General features: G+C 57.4%; 2 protein-coding genes and 1 pseudogene across 4 annotated transcripts in view; 1 reads left to right on the top strand and 2 right to left on the bottom strand.

The window, feature by feature from the left end:
• The window catches only part of SETD2 (SET domain containing 2, histone lysine methyltransferase), a 79,186-nt gene extending 77,920 nt beyond the window's left edge, over positions 1-1,266 (top strand). For both annotated transcript variants that reach the window (XM_063113877.1, XM_063113878.1), the window contains 2 exons: positions 18-119; positions 488-1,266. In XM_063113877.1, coding sequence (XP_062969947.1) covers positions 18-119; positions 488-649 — 264 coding nt within the window. In that variant the 3' untranslated portion in view covers positions 650-1,266. The remainder of the gene's footprint in view (positions 1-17; positions 120-487) is intronic.
• Positions 1,267-4,291: 3,025 nt separating this feature from the next.
• Positions 4,292-5,865, bottom strand: LOC134390327 (death domain-containing membrane protein NRADD-like; annotated as a pseudogene).
• Positions 5,866-8,027: 2,162 nt separating this feature from the next.
• The window catches only part of NBEAL2 (neurobeachin like 2), a 28,540-nt gene continuing 17,015 nt past the window's right edge, over positions 8,028-19,552 (bottom strand). For both annotated transcript variants that reach the window (XM_063113984.1, XM_063113986.1), the window contains 35 exons: positions 19,381-19,514; positions 18,878-19,037; positions 18,601-18,703; positions 18,291-18,453; positions 18,041-18,199; positions 17,758-17,905; positions 17,504-17,589; positions 16,812-17,309; positions 16,128-16,306; positions 15,873-16,032; positions 15,512-15,649; positions 15,058-15,417; positions 14,821-14,970; positions 14,522-14,679; positions 14,258-14,382; positions 14,037-14,172; positions 13,414-13,574; positions 12,999-13,315; positions 12,796-12,891; positions 12,314-12,438; positions 12,087-12,227; positions 11,814-11,944; positions 11,594-11,703; positions 11,378-11,495; positions 11,178-11,275; positions 10,991-11,107; positions 10,278-10,367; positions 10,086-10,195; positions 9,736-9,908; positions 9,523-9,617; positions 9,196-9,312; positions 8,939-9,097; positions 8,712-8,860; positions 8,232-8,367; positions 8,028-8,148 (listed from right to left, as the gene is read on the bottom strand). In XM_063113984.1, the coding sequence (XP_062970054.1) occupies positions 8,047-8,148; positions 8,232-8,367; positions 8,712-8,860; positions 8,939-9,097; positions 9,196-9,312; positions 9,523-9,617; positions 9,736-9,908; positions 10,086-10,195; positions 10,278-10,367; positions 10,991-11,107; positions 11,178-11,275; positions 11,378-11,495; positions 11,594-11,703; positions 11,814-11,944; positions 12,087-12,227; positions 12,314-12,438; positions 12,796-12,891; positions 12,999-13,315; positions 13,414-13,574; positions 14,037-14,172; positions 14,258-14,382; positions 14,522-14,679; positions 14,821-14,970; positions 15,058-15,417; positions 15,512-15,649; positions 15,873-16,032; positions 16,128-16,306; positions 16,812-17,309; positions 17,504-17,589; positions 17,758-17,905; positions 18,041-18,199; positions 18,291-18,453; positions 18,601-18,703; positions 18,878-19,037; positions 19,381-19,514 (5,402 nt within the window). In that variant the 3' untranslated portion in view covers positions 8,028-8,046. The remainder of the gene's footprint in view (positions 8,149-8,231; positions 8,368-8,711; positions 8,861-8,938; positions 9,098-9,195; positions 9,313-9,522; positions 9,618-9,735; positions 9,909-10,085; positions 10,196-10,277; positions 10,368-10,990; positions 11,108-11,177; positions 11,276-11,377; positions 11,496-11,593; positions 11,704-11,813; positions 11,945-12,086; positions 12,228-12,313; positions 12,439-12,795; positions 12,892-12,998; positions 13,316-13,413; positions 13,575-14,036; positions 14,173-14,257; positions 14,383-14,521; positions 14,680-14,820; positions 14,971-15,057; positions 15,418-15,511; positions 15,650-15,872; positions 16,033-16,127; positions 16,307-16,811; positions 17,310-17,503; positions 17,590-17,757; positions 17,906-18,040; positions 18,200-18,290; positions 18,454-18,600; positions 18,704-18,877; positions 19,038-19,380; positions 19,515-19,552) is intronic.

Genomic DNA, 19,552 nt, shown 5'->3' with positions numbered 1-19,552 from the left:
CTTTCCTCTGCCTGTAGATGTCCCAGTTCATTGTCCAATGCCTGAACCCTTATCGGAAACCTGACTGCAAAGTGGGAAGAATTACTACAACTGAAGACTTCAAACACTTGGCTCGAAAGGTACTGCTTTTGGTCTGTCAATGTTCTGGGCAAACTGTTTACCTTCTAAGAAGGCTCCTTTCATTGTAGAAAGTGCAGTTTTCCTCACCAGATGCCCAGTCTAGGGACCCAGGAACAGGGAGGGAAGGTTTTAGGGGAGAGGGTGCACCTTACTTGAGGGCAGTAGTTCTCTAAGAAACTTTCAGAGCTGAGTGTCTCCTTTCAGGTTATCTCATCACCAACTTGCCCCAAACTATCCCCTTATTAACCTCCCAGTCTTGGTGAGAAGGTCCGTGAAGCAGCAGGCTGGGTTGCCACCCTCACTCTCCCTCTCAAATCATTTCCACTCTGATTCGTTGCTGTGGTCTCTCTTCCTTTGCCCTGGACAGCTTACTCATGGCGTTATGAATAAGGAACTGAAGTACTGTAAGAACCCTGAGGATCTGGAGTGCAATGAGAATGTGAAACACAAAACCAAGGAGTACATTAAGAAGTACATGCAGAAGTTTGGGGCTATTTACAAACCCAAAGAGGACACTGAATTAGAGTGACTTATTGGGCCAGGGTGGGAGGACAGGTGATCAGGTAGGACAGACTCTGGGGAGAAGAAACCTGTGGGCCTCTCTGCCCCACCCCACAGTAAGGGCTGTGCTACTAATGACACATCACCCTGGGGAATTCAAACCTGCAGGTGTCAACTGAAAGTCACAAAAATGAGCTTCATCTACAAGTGATCCCAAGTTGAAAGCTGTTGGGGTGTGGTTTGAGGCCATCAGAGGCAAGGGCCTAGGGAAGACCCTGGCCAAACCTGACCCTAATCTCAAACCTGGGTCTCCTCCTTGGTGGTGCTGTCAGCGCACAGACCCATGCGCATCCCCACCCATGACCCCTTACCCTGACGATCTGTATTATATTTTAATGTATATGTGAATATATTGAAAATAATTTGTTTTTCTTGGTTTTTGTTTGGTTTTTGTTTTGCCTTTAGCCTCTATGTGCTAGGATCACAAGAAGACTTTGTAAGGATGGTTTAAGTTCCCCTGCAAGGTTTAATCTGTTATCATGTAAATATTCCAGAGCAGGCTGCCTTGTGGTTTTGGCCAGCCTTGTGCTATGTTGATAAGATTGATTTACTGCTTAAAATCACTTTACTTTATCCAATTTTTACTGAACTTTTTATGTAAAAAATAAAATCAGTTAAAGAACTTGGCACGTGTGTTTACTAAAAGTTAAGCATGTATAGTAAAGAGAAAGGAGAGATAGTGGCCAAAGGTGTGTTAAGTCCAGGATTAATCCCTGTGATTGGATTTTATTCCAAGCCTTGTTCCCCACAGGTCACACTGTGATTGAGGCAGACATTCGACATGGGCTTGGGATCTTGTGGCTGTGCTCAGGGGTTGGGTCAATTTGTACATTCATTGCAAAGCAAAGGACGTGTGTCCTAAGCCCTCATTGGCGCTGGGCTTCTTCACTTTGGTTGCTAGGCCAGTCAAGAGAAAGGCAAATGTATCTTCCCCCTGATACCTTCTGCCTGGAGAGAGGCATTGAACCTCCTTCCTCTAGAGACTTGATTTCTCTGAGCACACTGGAAATGCTCATTTGATGTTTGGGTTCCCTGACTGACCTCCCACCCAGCCCCGTCACACTGGGCTTGGACACTAGAGAGAGGACAGAAGAGGACCCCTATAAAGGGGTACAGTGCACATGTTGTGATATGAGTAGACATGTCTTGGAGGATACATGGCTCAGTGGAGGGCTCCTCCCCACCCTTGATGGATCTGTTGTTTGGGCAGTGAGGAGGGCCAAGGGCTTCAGGCCGTATTGGGGCCAATCTTGGCAAAGAGGCTGGTCCTATCTGTTCCTCACCAGGGATTTTTCTTCACTGCAGCAGTGCCCTTGGGGAAGAGGTGAGGCCAGGCTGTGGCCTGCCAGATCTTGGGTGGGGTGGGCAGCAGTTGGTGCACTCACTGCCTGCTAAGCACTGTGCCGAGCACTCAGAGCTAAGGTTGTGCTCATTTAATCTTCACAACTCTGAGGTATAGGAATTGTCACTGTTGGTGAAGAAACTACGGCTCAGAGAGGTTCAGTAACTCTTCTAATATCCTACTATTAAAGGTATTGTTAAAAGAGAAAAATCCAGTCATAATCATTAGACACGCTATTTAACAATATATTCAAAGTGTTTTCCCATGATACTGCAGCCTTAAAAACTGTTTTAACTAAAGCACGTTATATCAAATGCATGGACTGTGATTTGCTCAACACTATTAACACTTTTGAGTTGTGTTTGTTACAAAGAATGTTTTAGTTAATGTGCTTGAGCACATTAAAAGGGAGTGTTTCTCCTGGGTGGGTTTGCAGTGGAGGGGCACAGACAGATGTACTACTACTTGAATCCAAGTCAACTCATAGTTTTGACCCAAGGCTCCAGGTTTCAGATTTTCCAAAGAAATTTAGGCAGCCTTCCATTAAAGGGTGCTGACTAGTTTCAGGTAAGACATCTTTGAAGAGGAATTCTCATTTATTTTTTTTTCAAAAATCTCTTCCTCTTCCCCACACCCCTTCAAGCTCAAGTCCCCTAGGTGGTGATAATGGGTGCCAGTTAATCCAAAGCCTGTTCATGGCACTCCACACAGGATTTTACACTCATTGGTGACCCAATTCTCAATAGCCCTGTGGCCAACTCCCTGCTAAAGTGGAGTGTGTGTCTCCAGCAAGCTACTCTTAGCCTTCCCTGTTTTTTCTTCGAATCCTTCATGGTTATTGCTCCAAGGTCATCTCAGGATGAAGGTGGCTGTAAACTTCCTGTCCTTCCTTATTTTGAGGGATTTACAGGGTGTTAAAGCAGCCCTGGTAAACTGTTTCTGAGAAATAGCAGTAGCAGCAGTCTGTGATGAGTTGTACTTACAGAGCAGCCAATCCCAGTTGTATCTCAGTGAAGCAAAGGAATGGGATCTACCTTGGGCCCCACTGAACCACAACTAGACCATGTCTCCTGAGTGAGTTTGGATGGATGTGCTTCTGAATCCCTCTGATCCTGGTGGATGCCAGGATGGTAGCCATTGTCCCTTACTAGGTGCCTGTCTGCTGTAGCACACCCCCTCAAAAGGCACAATCACCAACCTACCTTTAGGGTGGGTATATGCATGGGTGCAGGTGGTTTGGCTGCAGCTGCCCTGTCTTGAACTGCCCCTCAGGTGGGTAGGATGACCTGCCTGCCCTTGGCTTGTGTAGAAAACACATGAGCAGCTGTGGAAGCACTTTCAGAACTCCCTGTCCTAAGTTCAAATCTTGTAAGGAGGGCCTTTTCTTCCTTGGTAAATGACTGCCTAGGACCAGCCTGCCTCTTGCCTCCTGTCCGGAGGGGCAAGCCTCCAGCCTACCCTTGATGCTAGTCACAACATAAGTCAGGAAAATGGGGTTGGTCAGTTAGCTCAGTTGGTTAGAATGCTGCCTTGTAATAAATACCAAGGTCAAGGGTTTAGATCCCCACATCAGCCAGCTGCCAAAAAAAAAAAGTCAGGAAAATGGTCTCAAACCGAGGGAGGGTCCCTCAGTGTCAACATGGGAGTCTGGGGGCGGGGGGGTACCTACTAAACGTGCTGTTTTTATTCTCCAGCTGAGGAAGCTGAAGTTCAGCAAGGTAAAATAGCTTCCCAACAAGATACAACCAGTAAATGGCAGATGCAGTGAACTCATCTGTGCCTCCAAAGCCCATGTATCTTCTACAGGAGCGCACTACCTGCCATCCCAGATGCTGCTTGGAAAGGGCCCTTCCACCTCCTAGGGACCCCCCAGCCCTTTTTTGGGCCTCTGCCTCATAACCACCCAACTGTCTCACAGGCCCAAGAAGCCAGATAGAGCCAGCACAAAAGTCCAAAGTCGCCTTTAATATGGGATATAAAAGTAGAAAGAACTGCTCAGGCTAAACAAGGGGAGGTGAAGTGGGAATCAGGAGGGCAGGACCACTCCTCACTGCCAACTCCGCTCTGTAACCTGCTCCCTGTCCTGGAGGAGAGGGGAGGGAGGGCAAGGGGAAGTAAATGGTGGCTGGATCTTCTGTTCCCCCCCCCAGAACAGAGCATGCTGAGGCCAGCAATATCAGGAAGCCCATGAAGGGGAAGGTGAATGAGGAGATGAGGGTGGTGGGGAGCACCAGAGAAGGCTGGGAGGCCAGGCTATAGGGGCATCATTCACACCACAGAGTAGCCCTCAGATGGGGGGCCTAGGGCCCAGACCCCATCTTTAGGGCCATGGCAGCCAGGGGATCCTCAGGCACCTAGAGGATGGCTCCACTGCCTTGTTGGATGGCCCAGTCCCTCAGCAGGGTATAGGCTGGCACTTAGCCCTGGGCCATGGTCTCTACAGCCTCAATCTGGTAGCCTAGACAGCCTGCCAGGCCCTGCCAACCCTTGCCAGGGTTGTCTGACACCTCCAGGAGCCGCTCCACTTCTTCCTGCTGCTGCCCGGGGGAGATGAACATAAAGTTGGCAGCCAAGCTCAGGATGCAGCCCTGGGATGGGAAACATGAGGGCCACATAAGGCCTGGGTGGCGGAACAGCACTAGGTAGGCCCAAAGGACTATAGACTGGGGAAAGAGGCTCAGCCTGCCTGGGGGCACAGGACTCCAGACCACCAGGAGTGTTGAGGAAGACACTGCAGTCCTCATGTATCTGGTCCTTGTTGAGGCCCCCCCCAGCTCTGCGGTCCAAGCTTTGGCCAGCTGCTGTCTTTATGTGAGCACGAGCTGTGGGGAGCAGGGGGACCTGCCAACCTACTCCCAGCTTCATGAAGACAGCCGACTGGGAGTTCAGACAGGGAGGGGGTGGTGCCACAAGACAGTCCCCAGACCACCTACCACTTTAAAGCCACATAGACGAGCAGACCCAGGACCACGGTGGACAGAAGGGCACAGTAGACCAGGATGATGCTGCCTGAGGCCCCTGGAGACTCGGGGGGAAAGGGAAGAGGTATTGAGGGTCAGGGCTCCTCCTGACCCTACCCATACTCCTTCCCTGCCCCTGTCCTGTCCCCTCAATGTCTAATCTGTGGAGAAAAATATGGATAGGGTCAGGGTCAAGGAACCAAGGCTAGGGTCCCTGGACAGCCTCACCTAGACCTTGTTGCAAAAAAGGTTTGAAAACAACATCCCTACTGTAGAGCAGAAAGCACATAACCATGGCATCAAGAGTTGACTGGCCCATTTTTCTATCCTCATCTCCTACAACCTTCCCTTTGCTAGGTGCCACTCTGGACACCTAACCCTTCCCAGATATACCCTGCTCTCCCAAGCTTCCAGACTTCTGCTGTTGCTTTTCTACCTTCTCCATCTTACAAACAGGCAGGAACCTCCTACTCTGGGAAGCCTTCCTCAATCTCTCCCTTTTCTGGCTCCATTTGTGCCTCTTCTGTCTACCATGGCACTAAATTATGTCCTGTCTGCCCCACCAAGTCTGGACTGTTAGAGCACATCAATTCATGTTGGTCTCTATAGGGGTGCCTCTGCACAGAAGGTCTTGTAAATTTTTGCAAAAGCTGAACTGGAATGGAAGTAAAAGCTGCCATTCTCTTCTGCCTGGAGACCCGCTGTCCCCCCAACCTAGTGCAGACAGGGCACAAGGGACAGAGATTCCAGAGCCTGTGACTGAACTTGTGTGTGACTTACCCACCTGGGGTACCTCCCATCCTGCCCATTGCCCAAGATCTGGAGTAAGGGGTACTTACCCACATAGACTGTGCCTTTGCTGTGGCTGGAGTTGTAAAGCATGGCTCTTGTCAGTGGGTAGTGCTCCCTGGGGCTGTGTTTCTCAGAGAAGAGGTTGGAGTGTTGTGGGCAGCACCCAGGCAAGAGAGCCAGGAGGCTGCTTCTCTGAGTCCAGAATGGACTGTGTGCAGGGATATGGGAAAACTTGTCAGGCCTGATGTTGGGAGTCCCTTGGGATAGTCTGTCCCCCTCTATAGGATCATTCCATCATGATTCACTCCAGGGCTGGACCAGTTTCCTCCTGTGTCAGATGGGGTGGAAGTGACAGGCTGGCCCCAGCTGGCCAAAGTGGAGGGGTTAGAGTGGAAACAACCCTATCTCAAAGACGTTGTCAAACCCCTGGTCTGAGTCCAGGGATGGGAGAGATGTCCTCTGGCCCCAACTCAGCCAGAACCAGCCTGGAGAGACTTACTGGCCAGTGGGAGGCTCACCCCCAGACTTTTCAGCATGAGCCCAGGAACCTGGCATCCTAAAGCCTCAAAGCAGGAGGACTTCCTACAGTGACTGTGTTCCCACTCCTTCCTCCAGGGTCAATGTCCAGCTCTCTCTTGGTCAGAGGCTGGGTGGAGAGTACTTTGGTGGGTTCAGCAAGGGCATAGGGCATGTGGGCTCAGAGCCCCCTAGTTAGCCCTGTCTCATCTGTAAATTCAGAGAGGGCCTGAAACCTTAAGGATGGGGCCACTCAGGTCTCAGGAGCCATCTGGATCCTACAGGGCTGAGTCTCATGGGACCCATTTCCTGAGGTCTGGGGAAGAGATGCCCCAGGTCTAGGCTGAGGAGGGATCTTGCCTGGAGAAGAAATGTAGAAGAGACCTGGGGGAACTCCCCAATATCCACCACTCCATATCCAGACCCGTCTTGTGCCACACCATGTACCCATGCCTGTGGCTAAATCAGTAATCCAGTGCTGTGGCCAAGTGAGTTTGAGAAGTGGGCCGCGGTGGCCCTTGCCACGTGTGGGGTGTGTACGTTTGTGTCACTTATCACATGAGGGGCCCTTCCAGGATCCTGGTTGGTGAGTGGGCCTGTGACCAGCACGCAGCGGCAGACAGGCCTGGTGTCCACCTCACCCACTCTGAGCTGCGGGATTGGAACCTCTCCCACCTCCCCACCCGTCTCCAGGCCCACAAAATACGCACTCACAATGCACACCCACACTACCCTGACTTCACATTCATCCAACTCAGAGGCCGGCACTAGGACGCACAACACCCGCAGGATCGCGGGTCTCGAGATGGGGACGGAGAGGCAAGCCTCGGTTCCCTCCGCCCACCAACCCCTCCAGAGCTGCGTGGCCGCCCCTCCTCGGGTGCCAGGATCGCTCAGTTAGGCGGGACTGGAGCCTCTGAGGCCGCGGGACTACCCTTGGGCCCGCCTGGAAGACGGCGTGGAGTCCCTCGGGAGGCTAGGTGGAGGCTAGGTTCGGGTCGTCCCCAGACACTACCTGCTGCACCGGGCCGGACAAGGGGTCGGACCGAGAAGAGAGGCAGCACAATGAGGGGGCGGGGACTAGCTGGGGGGGGGGGCGGCCACCCGGCGGTTTCACCCCCCATCCGGCGCAGGAACGCGGGGTGACGGGAGCGCGCGAATGTGATCGGACCAAGAACTCAGGGAGCTGAGGAACCAAGAGCTGGGGAGAGGCGGCTGGCGGGACCCAAGGGAGAGGAGCAGCCCGGCTGCGGAAACTGAGGCCCCAGGTCAGCGGAGACCGGGTGGAGGGGGCGAGTGGCCCCGAAGGGGTCTCGGACCAGGGGAACGCAAGCCTGGGAGGACCCAGAGACAGTGACCCCGGGACGGCCACCACAGCAGGCCGAGTCACGTACGCACATGCTCGGAGACGGAACAGTTACAAAACTAGGCCAGGTTTATTGGTGAGAATGGGAAAACGGGGGCGGACTTTGGGGATGAAGGCCTCCGCCGGGACCGGCGGCTTGGAAGCAGGGGATCCCCGCTCCAAACTGCAAAAAATGCTGCTGCGGCCTTAGAGGCCGAGTGTCAGCGCCGGATCTCAGGGCGGCCCCTCAGCCGGCGAGGGGCAGGACTTCCTAGAGTGACACCGCCCGCCAATCCCTGAGCGGGGCGGGGTGGGGCCCCGCCCACCCCAGGGAAAGTCCTGCTCCTGGGCGGGGCCTGTCGGGCGCAGCCCTCCGGGGGCGGAGCCTGAGTAGCGGGTCGGGAGGGGCCTCAGCGCGTCTCTCCTGCGTTATACTCTGTCTCTCCTGAGGACACCTGGGAGATGCGCCGGGAGGACCGCCACAGCTTCCGCGCGAACTGGCTGCTGCGCACCTAGGAGGAGTAGGCGTGGGGTTGGGGTCGGCCGGGGCCGCCACTCCCCGCCCCGTTCGAGGCCCCCCTCTCCCCATCCTCACCTCAGAGGGCTGCCCCGCGCCCACCACTATAAGCTTGCCGTCCTCCAGGCCCACCAGCACGTGGCTGCGCTCTTTGGTCACGGCCACACTGCGGATGGGCACCTTCATGTGCAGCGGAGGGGCGGCCGGGAGCAGTCTGCAGCGGGGCAGGGAACACACAGGAACTAACTCAGAACTACAAGGGTCTTTGCATCGAGCGGATGGATGTCTCTTCATTATACCACATACCCTCTCTGTCCTCGTTTTAAGGGTAGCAAAATTGAACCCCTGATAGATAAAGGGATCTCCCTCAACGTTGTGGCTAAGAGACCCAGGGCAAGATCTCCCCATGGAGAGAAGAGGGGACAGGTAACAGACCTTGAAGAATGTACCCACAGACAGACGTGTATAGTGTGTGGGTCGACAGGGGGCACCCCTTTTTATCCTCTGCCAATGACGACCACCTTGAGGGGCCACGATCCCATAAATAATGGGGCTCACTTGTTCAGGTGCAGGATGTGCAGGGCGCACTGGGCTGTGCCCAGCAAAACAAAATCCTCTGCTACTGCCATGGCTGTAGGCTGCTCTGCCAGGGGCAGTGAAGCCCGCAACCTCCCATTCACTGAGTACAGGTGCAAAGAGTAGGTGACCTGGAGGAAGCAGGAAGAATCAGCAAGGATAGGATTCCAACAGCCCCTCTGTCTTTGCTGGGCACCCCTTCCTCATACCTGGGCCCCAGGACGTTCCCACGCTGAGCTCTGTACCACAATCTGGCCTTCAGACCCCAGTGCCAGGTGGGACACAGGTCCGGGCAGTGTGGCACCTGGAGGCCGTAGTGCTGCCACAAACTGGCCACGGCGTACAGTATGTATGATCACAGTTCCATCCTATAGGAAGGCAGCTTAGGGTGCTGGGCAGGGGCCTCTGGGCTCCAGGGAAAATGACCAGCAAACTCACCCTCCCCAGGGCACATGCATACACACACCTCGGATCCAGACACGGCCATGTCAAGTTCAGTGCTGATGGCCACACAGCTCACCGCAGCTTCGTGCCCGTAAAGGACCTGCACGGGCTTTGGTGCCAGCCCCACTGACAGACCACCCTGTGGGTAGCCATTGCTAGCTTAGTACTGGCCACTGGATGAGAAGGCTGAGGCTCAGGGAAGTAAAGGCCTTGTCCAAGGCCAGAGAGCTGGAGGGTGGTGGGTACCAGAAGGAAGAGGTAGACAGGACAGGAGTGGAGGCTCACTCAGGGGCAGATGGGCTGCAGATCCAGGCTATGGAGACCCTATGGGGCTCCCCACTAGGCACACCTGCTGCAGAAGCCGCCACACCATGCACGTGGTGTCCCGGGAGCCTGAGATGAGGTAGATGCCACAGGTGTCCAGTGCAAGGCAGGTTACTACATCTGCATGGGGAGAGGAGGGTGCAGGCAGAACAGAGTAGTCACACCCTCCCTGGCCAGCCTCAGAATCCCATCCCGCACCTGCATGCATTATTCTTCCCAGCCCCAAGGCTGCACATACCAAGGTGGCGGCTGAGCTGGTTCAACAGCTTGCCACGGGGTAATGCAGTCACTCGCAGGCTGCCATCCCAGTGGCCACCACTGAACAGCAGTTTTCCATCGGGGGCTACTGCCAGTGCTTGCCCACTCACACCACTGCCTGGCACCCACGGGCCACTCAGCAGTCGCTGCATCCTAACCCAGTGAGGAAGGAGGATGGCAGGTGAGGCTAGGCCACATAGAAGAGACCCAGGCCCTCAGGGACCTTAGCTGGATCTCTCCCCTGCAGCTGGCCTACATTCTGATTGGGTGGGGAAAGGACTCCGTGCAGGGCGTTGAGAGCCCACTCCCACCCACAGCCCTTTATCCTACTTGGGGCTGCCCATGGTGGGGTCTTTGCTGAAGCTGAAGTAGTTGCTTATGTTGCGGTCATAGGGCAACCAGCTGTGGGTGCCCAGCAGCCCACTGGCACTCACGGTCACCTGTGGGCAGGAGGCAGAGGTGGGTTTGGGACAAGTCAGAGAAGGGGTGGAGCTGAGGTGGGACCCTGCTCAGTGCACTTACCAACAGGTCTGGGGAGCCCTGGGTGATGAAGGAGTGGGACTGCCGGTGGGGGACCAGAGCTAGCACCAGGGGTACACCATCACTGACAACCTACAGGGTAAAGTGCAGGGCTGGCAGTGCCTGAGTGCCAGCCGGGGTCCCCACTACTCCATCTGCTTCCTGGGGCACCACCCCTTCCTTTGCCCTCAGTGCCCAGGGGTCATAGGCTAGGCATCATAAACAGGGAGGTTCCTCCAAGAAATAGGCGTGAGAGACCAGTGGGCCTTCAGGAAGGCATTTCAGAAAGTTAGTGAGAAGCTAGGATGGACATGGAAGATCCTTTCAGAGTATCAAGCTTGGTCTCAACCTTGGTCCTCCCACCCCACTATTCCATGTCCCCCTAGCCCCATGGCAGGAGGCAGCCTAAAAAAAATTCAGGCCCAGGGCAACATTTGAGTAGGCAGGAGGAAAGGTGTCCAAGGCCAGATTCCCTCCCTCCTGATCTCCCTAAGGCTTTCGGAGATTGTTAGGTGAGTCAACGCCTTGTCCTGGCCCTCAAGAAGAAGGCACCCCTCCCATCCCCCATACTCCTCCCAAGTTTAGCTCATTTTCCAAGGTGTCTTTAAATCAGTGATCTTGATTTAGGATTTCCATCTGCCCCAAGAGGGTAGTAAGGACAGCTGGATTAAACCCAACTTACAGAATGGGAAATTGAGGCCTTGCCCTCCTCTCACCTCTGCAAAAAAGGCCTTAAGCTGGTCCAGGTGCTGGAAGATGCTAGGTGAGTTAGTGTCCAGACGTGCAAAGCGATGGGCTGCTTCCTCAGCTGAGAGCCGGGTTGGATGCGGCTCCTGTGGGCAGGTGGCTGGTCAGCACCATGGCAAGGGCATCCCTGACCACTGTCTGCCAAGGTGGCTTTACCTTCAGCAGCTGACAGGGAGTCTGCCCAAAGTTGCTGATAATGCCCTCCAGAGCCTTCCGTTCCCGCTCATCTGCCACGTGGTCCAGGTCTACAGCCCCTGGGCAGGCAGGCACAGCAGTCAGGACTCCCTCTGCACCCCCTGCATTCACCCCTCCTCATCTGTGCCCCAGCCCTGACTTGAGTGCAGCACACTGCCCACCCTCATAGGTGCAGTAATAGAAGACGTTGAGGGCCTCCTCGGCTGCTGGCCCCCGCTGCTTGTAGCCAAAGATGAGGTCAATCCACTCATGCAGGTGGCCAGACACATACTCTGACTCCTGTGGGTAGGGACGGGGCAGTCAGGCCAGGGACAGCTGACCCCCCACCATGACCCCCAACCCTGGTTGCCCGCCTGTCTGCATGGTCACCTCCTCACCAGAGCCCGGCGGTGCTGCTGGATGAAGTCCTCAGGAGAGCTGGCCCATGGGGGCAGCACCACGTCACCCACATTCTCGTTGGTCAGCTGGAGGCAGCCCAGGTCAAAGCCTGGCACAGAGGATGGGTCAGCTGTGGCCCGGCACCATTCTTACCGCTCCCTGGCCATCCCTAGCCCCCCACACCCACTGTCATGCCCCGTGCCTACCCCCTCTGCCTACCATTCTGGTTCTCCAGGAAGTCAGGGAAATAGAAGAACTCTGGGATGAGCTCCTTCACATCAGCAAGGCTCTCCAGGCGTGCCTGCCAGGCTGCCGCCACTGAGTGGAACTGCCGGTCAGAGCAGTCAAAGCTGGGGGAAGGGCATGGGCCAAGGTGAGGTGGGAATGGGGACAGGCAGGGGCAAGGTGTGGCTGGAAAAGGAAGGGAGTTGGGGTGGGCCCAGGATGCCTCCCCCATCTGCCACCCCCTCGGTCTCCACTCCTGGGCCGCACCGGCCACTCTGCAGCTGGACGTGCAGGGAGGTGAAGGGTTCCATGCGGATGAGGTAGTGCATCACGCCCGCTGCGTTGGAGTAGTGGGTGCCATAGTGGAACTTGTCAATGGTGCCCGCTGGGTCCTCGAAGCTCTCATACCTGGGGCCGCAGTTTGGGGCAGTGAGCAGAAGCCCTCTTCTTGCCCATCCCTACTCTGCTGGGCCCAGCCCTGCCCACGTGCTCACTTCTCCTTCACGAGCTGGGCATGCTTGGGGTTCACCACACCGATGGGCTTGGACAGGTCCCGGAAGACGGCTGGATTGCTGAGGTCCAGGGTCGGGGACACATAGTCCTGCAGGACCCAGGGGAACTGGCCGCCCACCCGGGCAGGGGCTGCATGAGGGCCCTGATGGCCCACCTGCCCACGCTACCCTCCCCTCACCCTCAGGAAGATGGACACAGAGCCTGCCCATGGGTCGGGGGAGCACTATTTGGAGAGGCCAGACTGTCCTGCGACAGGATTACTTTTGGGGAGAACAGAGTCCAGGAGTGGGGGGAGTGGGGACAGGGGTGTGTGGGGGTGGCAGGGAACAGAGGCCAGGTCTTAGAGGTACACCTACCCAGACTGAACTCAGGGCTTGGCTCACTGGCAGGTGCCTACACTTGGGTGAACCAAGGGCTGACAGAGCAGAGGGGCAGGGGTGGTGGTATGTGGAGGGGGCCTCACCACAGGGTACTGAGACAGGTCATTGTAGGTGCGCCCTGCAATGGTGTTGAGCTGCATCAAGTACTCGAAGTTGGATATCTCACGCTGTACCCATTTCTGGGGTAGGGGCCGGCAAGAGGGCAAGAGGTGAGCCAGCCTGGCTGTCCAGAACTCCCCCTACCCTCAGGGGCCTGACCTCAACCCCCACACTCCAGGGCTCTCACCTGGGTAAGGCCTGAGGCACGCAGCATCTCCTGGGGGGAGCGGCTGCTTAGGTAGCCCTGGGTGGGGGGCCGCAGGCGCAGGAGCCACGAGTACACCTGGTTCCGTATCTGGGTGTGGCGTGGGATGGGGCAGGGTTGGGGCCTGGGGGCCTGGCAAGGAGATGAGGCTGGGGTCCCGCCCACCTTGCACGGGAAATTGAGGAAGTAGTTGGCCTGATCGATGAAGAAGAGCTCAAGTGCTGAGCGGCGCAGGTTGAAACGCCGCAGGTGGACCTCCCGCAGCTGGGCGAGTGGGCGCCGGAAGTCATGGCCAATGCCTGTGGGGACGAACAGCGCATGTGAGTCACTCTCCCCAGCCCCACCCCAACCTCAGCCATCCCCTGCCATCCCCCAAATCCGCTCCACCAGGACGCACCCTCCTCAGTTTCCACACGCTCCGAGCTGCCATCGTAGAAGTACACATTCTGTGTGGTGATCTCCAGCAGCCCTGGGACCACAGCTACTATTGTGACCAGCTGGCACTCGGCTGATAGCACCAGCTTCTCTCGCTGCTCATCCAGTTCCACTGCCTCCATCCTGGGGGCCAGTACCCACATCAGGCTCTAGGCTCTGGGACCCCCTTCCTGACAAGCCCAACTGAACCCATCAAGTCATGAGGTACCTATGCTACTGCCTCCTAGAGGAGCTGCCCAGGGTCCCACCCCCATCCTGGGCTTCTGATATTTTTTCAGAACACTATCCTCTGTCCCCTACTCCCCCTCACTTAGCCCCTGACCACTCCTGGGGTCCCCGTCCTGCTCTGGTTTGTGTTTCTCAGTCCTGCTCTGGGGTGCCTAGCTATTAAAGAACAACAATTAACCCTATTAGACAACTCTCCCAAACTCTCCCGCCTGATTTTGGACAGTCCCTTCAGGTAACTAAAGTTGGGCAGCAGAAGAGGACACAGACTCAGGGCGTCATTCCTATAGCCGGCATGCACACACTGGGGCAGACCCTTGCCCATCACCCCAGTTGGATCTCTCCAGGGGCCCCACTCACGGGGTCTCCAGCGCAGCCAGCTCATCCTCGCCGAGCTGGTCTTCCTGAAGCTCCTCCGGTGGGGTGCTAACTTTGGCCTCTTTGGTCACCGCCAGAGGCAGTGAGGCCTCCTCAGTGGGTGTCAAGGGGGCCTCACCTGCAAGGAGCCAAGGGTACTCAGGCAGAGCAAGGCAGGATGGGCCATACAAGTTGGGGGGACCGAGCTCAGTGCACTCTCTTACCCAGATTGTCACGTAGGGCGCTGGCTTCCAGGTGAGGGTCGAAGTGATGGTTGGGCACCAGCTTCAGACGCATGCGCGAGTACGTCTCAGCGCTGGACAGCTTCCAATGGGGGGTGGGGGGGTTCCTGCCAATTTGTGCCCCGTGGTGGTCGTGTGTGGGTAGAAAGCTGTAGACCCCCCATCCCTCTCAGGCCCCACCCCAAACGCCGTTTGTCACTCCAGGTTGCTCCCTCCCTGCCCAGCCCTGCCCTTAGCCTGGCCCACCTCAGTGCCCAGGCCCCACAGGGGCTGGAGAGCTGGCGCCACAGCGCCTCCCAGTGCAGCAGAGCCGTCGAGTGCTGCGCTGCCTGCTGCTTCTGTGATGCCGCGTAGCGCATCCCTTCTAGGCGTGCCCGCCGCTGTGCAGGTTCCAGCACCAGCTCCTGGGAGGGAGGTGCGGTAGAAGTGAGGGTCAGTCCCTCTGGTTGCTGCCTGTCCTGCCCCGTTTCTCCACCCTGCCCTGCCAGCCATGCTCTGAGCGCATGTGTGGGGTAGCTCCCCATCCCCTACCCCAGGCTGCATACCCGGAAGGCACGACGACTATGTGCACACTCCCGCTGGCGCCGCTGCCCACTGCTCATGAGCATGTCATAGCAGGCGTTCCAGAAGCCTGACATGAGGTCATGGCTCTTAGCGTACGTGTCCATTTCAAACTGTGACATGGTGGGTTGCACCTGGAGGATTGGGCAGGGACAGGAGACCAGTGTTAGATGTGGGCCCCTAGCCCCCACTCCTCTTCCTGGGCCCCCACATCCAGGCACCTGCTTGTCAATGAAGTGGCGCCATTCGGGTGTAGCACAAAAAGCCTGGAAGTCCTCGAAGAATGTGGGGCTGCCGTTGGTGGGCGGCAGGGAGGGCAGCCCCCACTGCAGCCCCAGCGGCCCATAGGAATGGTCCAGCAGTGTGCGCACCAGAGGCACCAGCCAGGAGAAGCGCTCTGCAGCTGCTGCGGCTGCAGGAGAGGGCTCTGCATTCTCTGTGGCCATTTGGAAGGAAGAGGTGTTCAGCGCCCGCCCCAGTGCAGCCTCCAGCTTAGAGAGCACATAGCAGGCCTCCTCGCGGCGCGTGGGCACTGCGGTCTGCAGCAGCGTGTGCAGCTTCACATAGGCCTGGGCATGCAGCTGTGGGCACAAGGGGGTGTGGGTGGCACCCAGGCACTCTCAGAGCTCCCTTCACCTATCACACTCCCTCCACCATGCCCACCCCTGTGCTCACCTGTGGGTCCTCCAGTAAGATGTAGCCAAGCACAAGACGCAGGCCTATCTGTGCCATCTCACGGAGATCGGCTGTGCCATTGGCCAGGTGCGGCCAGGCTCCCAGGCAATCAAGCAGGCTGCACACACCTTCAAAGAGCTACCATACACAACACATTACCGAGATATGTCACCAGACAATGCTAGGGGTCCACAGACAGGGAGCAAGGCAAAGTTTGGGCTAAGGGCCAGGCAGGCTTTATGCACACAGATAAGTCCATGCTCACAGACACCCATGCTGACGCACCCATGACTGCGCACACTTACTCATCCACCCCACAGACCAGATGCCTGCAGGCTCACGTGAACACGAGTGGTCGCACCTTCTCACTCCACAGCTCCTGGTTCCCATGGCCCTCGGTACACAGGAAGTCCTGTAGTAGGCGCAGCAGCCAAAGCGCTTGCTGGGTGAGGCTGGGCAGAACCCCGAGGGAGGCCTCTTTGATGTCGGTCAGGGCTGACTCCAGCATCATCTCCAGGAGACTGGGAGTGGGTGAAGGGACTCAGGTGTCTACTTGACTGCTTACCTTGCCCCCAGGCTCCCAGAGGCCCCTCACTCTCCTGTGCTGCCCGCTCACCTACGCTTGATGCAGTCTGGTGGGCGCACGAGTGTGGCTGAGGCCCCCAGCTGGGTAAGCACGGAGAACACCTGGCCCCGCTCCCGCCAGGCAGCCTCGTCACTGCCTTCCACACCCCGCCATGTCACTGAGAACAGCACATTGGTGAGCAGGTTGCACAACTCCTCTTCAGAGGTTTGCTGAGGGCACAGGTGGGTGGTGTGGGTGTGGGCGGGGAACAGAGGGAATCAGTTCCCCACCAAGCCCTGCTCAACACCCCTTGTCCACCCAAAACAGTTCACAAAATTACCCCACAGTCCTCAAAAACTGCCTTGGAATTTTCTGGAAGAACACCATAAAATGAGCAGAGGCCCATCCCTAAACCCAAAAACTCAAGGAAGTTAGAACTAGGCTGCCCATAGGCCCTCTGAGATCTCTGCCCTTAGGCTCTCTCAAGGACCCTTCCAAAGCCCTGTTGGTGTCTCCCACCTTCACTCTGGCTGGGCATGACTCTCCCTGTTCCAGGACCCCCTGGGAACATGACTGCGGGGGAGAGCTACAGGGAGGAAGTATTGGGCCCAACTGGCAGCTATGGCCTGGTGTCAGACAGGGTCACGGCTTTCGAGAGGCTATACTGCCATCCCTGCGCCTCAGAGGCATCCTCTGCTGGGTGCCATACAGAGGCAGAGGGCAGGCTTGCCTCACCTGAGGGTTGCTGGTGTTAGAGGTGTCATCCCCACTGACGGTGGGCTCTGGGAGGCTGCCATCCTCTAGCACATTAGAGAGACTGGAGCTGTGGCGGCCATGGGCAGCAGGGAAGGGCCGTGGCCCATCCAGTGGAGACGGTGTGCCAGGCTGGCTGGCCGGAGTAAGAGTCCCACTACTGCTGCCCCCAGCAGCAGCACTGCCAGAGCCCACGCTGGCCCGTTCCAGACCCAAGTCAAAGGGCGTGGAGAATGGGGAGAGAGCATGGTAAAAGGCAGCAGGGTCGGGGCAGGGGGTCTCTGAGGGCAGGAAGACATCTGAAGGCTCAGCAGGTGACTCAGCAGGTGGCTTGGGCAGGGCTGGCTCTGGGGGAAAGGGCTGGGGACTGCTGGCTGTGGCAGCTTCCAGGACATACAGTCGGGTCAGCACATCCTGCCAGCCGGTCTGTCGGGCCAGCAGCCGCACTACGTCTGGCTGTCCATAGATGAGGTGGAAGAGCTGCCAGGCCAGGGCACAGCAAGTGAGGGGCTCATCTGATCTCCTGCCCCCAGACTCTCATCCTGGGCCCTCTGCAGGGAAGGCTTTCAGAGACCCCTCACAATAGACAGGCACATGAAGTCCCAAGGGCAGAAGCCCCTCCCTCCCCCACCCCTCACCCCCGACCCTCCAATGCTCTCCTCTCTCACACTCACCTGGCGACAGATGTCCAGGCGGACACTGAGGTCAGCCTGGAGGGACAACTGTACCACAGCCAACAGATCTGAGAGGTTTAGACAACCTAGGAGGATGGCCAGAGGGGACCTGAGGGACTGAGCCCAGCAGGAGGGGCTGCACTCAGCCCTGGCCCCTATGCCAACTCCTTTCCTCTTGCCACCTGCCCTGTTTCCCTGACATGTCACCCCCTCCACCTCACCTGGCCTGCCTGTCAGCCCCAACCAGGTTGTACCTGCCCCCAGGAACAGCTTGTAGAGGCCCTGGCAGAGCTGGGGGGAGACAGTCCCCTCAGGAAGGCAGGCAACAAGACCCTGGAGCCCACACTCCCGCAGCCAGAGGCGCTGGAGTAATCTCTCGTTCTGCTGCAGTCTGCGCAGGATCTGTGTAGGGGTCATTGTGGGATTGTCATCATGGGGAAGGAGCTACTGTAGGAGAGGAAATCACTGTGCCTCCCTGGACTCCAGGCAGTGGCCCCAGCGAATGGGATGCCAGGGCTGGGGGTGGGCTGGGTATACCTTGCAGACTCGTTCAGGCAGCAGGGGCAGTGACCTTGGCCGCACGAGCAGTGCCAGCAGCACCTCGAGGTTCCCCGGCTCCAACAGAAAGACAGCCAAGGACTCCTGTGCTGGGGAGCCCTGCAGCAGTGCCAGCAGCAGGTCCAGCGCACCAAGCACCTGGGGATGTAAAGTCTCACACTGGGCTGGGAGCCCCATATGGTCCACACCTTCCTCACTCAAGCCTCACCCTTGCCAACCTCCAGCCTACCTGGCCATCATCACTCGTGGCCGCCAAAAAACTCAGCACGACCTGCACGACCTGCACGTCATCAGCAGACAAGCTCCGCACCAGGAACTCCCGTGCCAGGCCCAGGAGGGACGTCTGTACTGTGCGCAGGTCATCAGCCGCGAGGGGGCGCTCACGCTGCGTGCTGGCCAGTCCCAGGCACACCCAGCCAAGTTCAAGAGGGAGATCAGGGAAAGTGGGCAGGTGAGCCAGGGGAACACACTGCCCTGTCCCCAAGGCCAGAGGCCGCTGTGTCAGCCCACCATCGTTCATCTGGCCCCACCAGCCTCACCTGTAGTGGGTACGCAGAGCATCTAGGATGAACTGGACCCCGTACTTCTTCCGGAGCTTCAGTCTGTGCTCACGGACTATGCTGGACATATACTGGATGTGGCCTGAGTGGGCATCAGAGAGGGCTCAGGCCACCAGGCTGAGCTGGACCCCTTCAGATCCCCAGGACAGAGCTGGATCCCTATCAGATACGTCCCTCAATCACCCAAGGCAGGGGTATAACTTCTCACCCCCCACCTACCCTGTGGCCGGCCCCTTGCCCAGGTCCTCACACCTACCGAGGCGCACAGCAAAGTCACTGAGGGTCCAAAGGTGAAAGTTGAAGAGCAAATGCTGGTAGAGCAGGTACAGGAGAGGCCCACTGTTCTCAGCTGCCACCTGCTCCATCAGCAGCTGGGCAGACATGAGCACGTTCATGTCCATGGCCCAGCTGGGAACCTGTGGTGGGAGCAGGAGCTGGGGTGATATGCCTGCTGTCTGAGTCCCTCAGCTTCCACCCTTCCCTGCACAGGCATGAGGGATACAAACATGACCATCCTGCCTGCTCAAAACCCTTTGGTGGCTCCCTGCTGTCTCTGAAGTGCAAGCTTCCCAGCCTGCTGTGCAGATACCCTGCCCCAGCCTATGCTGGCCTCTTCCCCAGACCCTCTCAGCCAAACCCTGCCTAGCCCTTGAAGGCCCCACTCAAATGCCACCTCTCCCAGGAGGTTCTCCCTGGTTGACAAGGCAATAAGTTCCCCTTTCTTGGTCCCCACCTCCTGCTTGCCCCACTAGGCCCCACCTTGCGCAGGAGGGCCCCAATGATGGCAGGCCCTTGGCATTGCACCAGGCTCTCCTGGTTCACAGCGTGGCCCTGCAGGAAGTTACGCAGCATCAGAAGAAAGGCAGCCACTGCATTCCTCTCCATCCGCTCCTCTGCCAGCCAACAGGAAGGGGACAGATGTGGGTCAAGG

This window comes from Cynocephalus volans, chromosome 11, assembly GCF_027409185.1.
Source record: "Cynocephalus volans isolate mCynVol1 chromosome 11, mCynVol1.pri, whole genome shotgun sequence".
Taxonomy (NCBI): domain Eukaryota; kingdom Metazoa; phylum Chordata; class Mammalia; order Dermoptera; family Cynocephalidae; genus Cynocephalus; species Cynocephalus volans.
The sequence above is the reverse complement of the archived record's forward strand: the minus strand, read 5'-3'. Positions and strand labels throughout refer to the sequence as shown.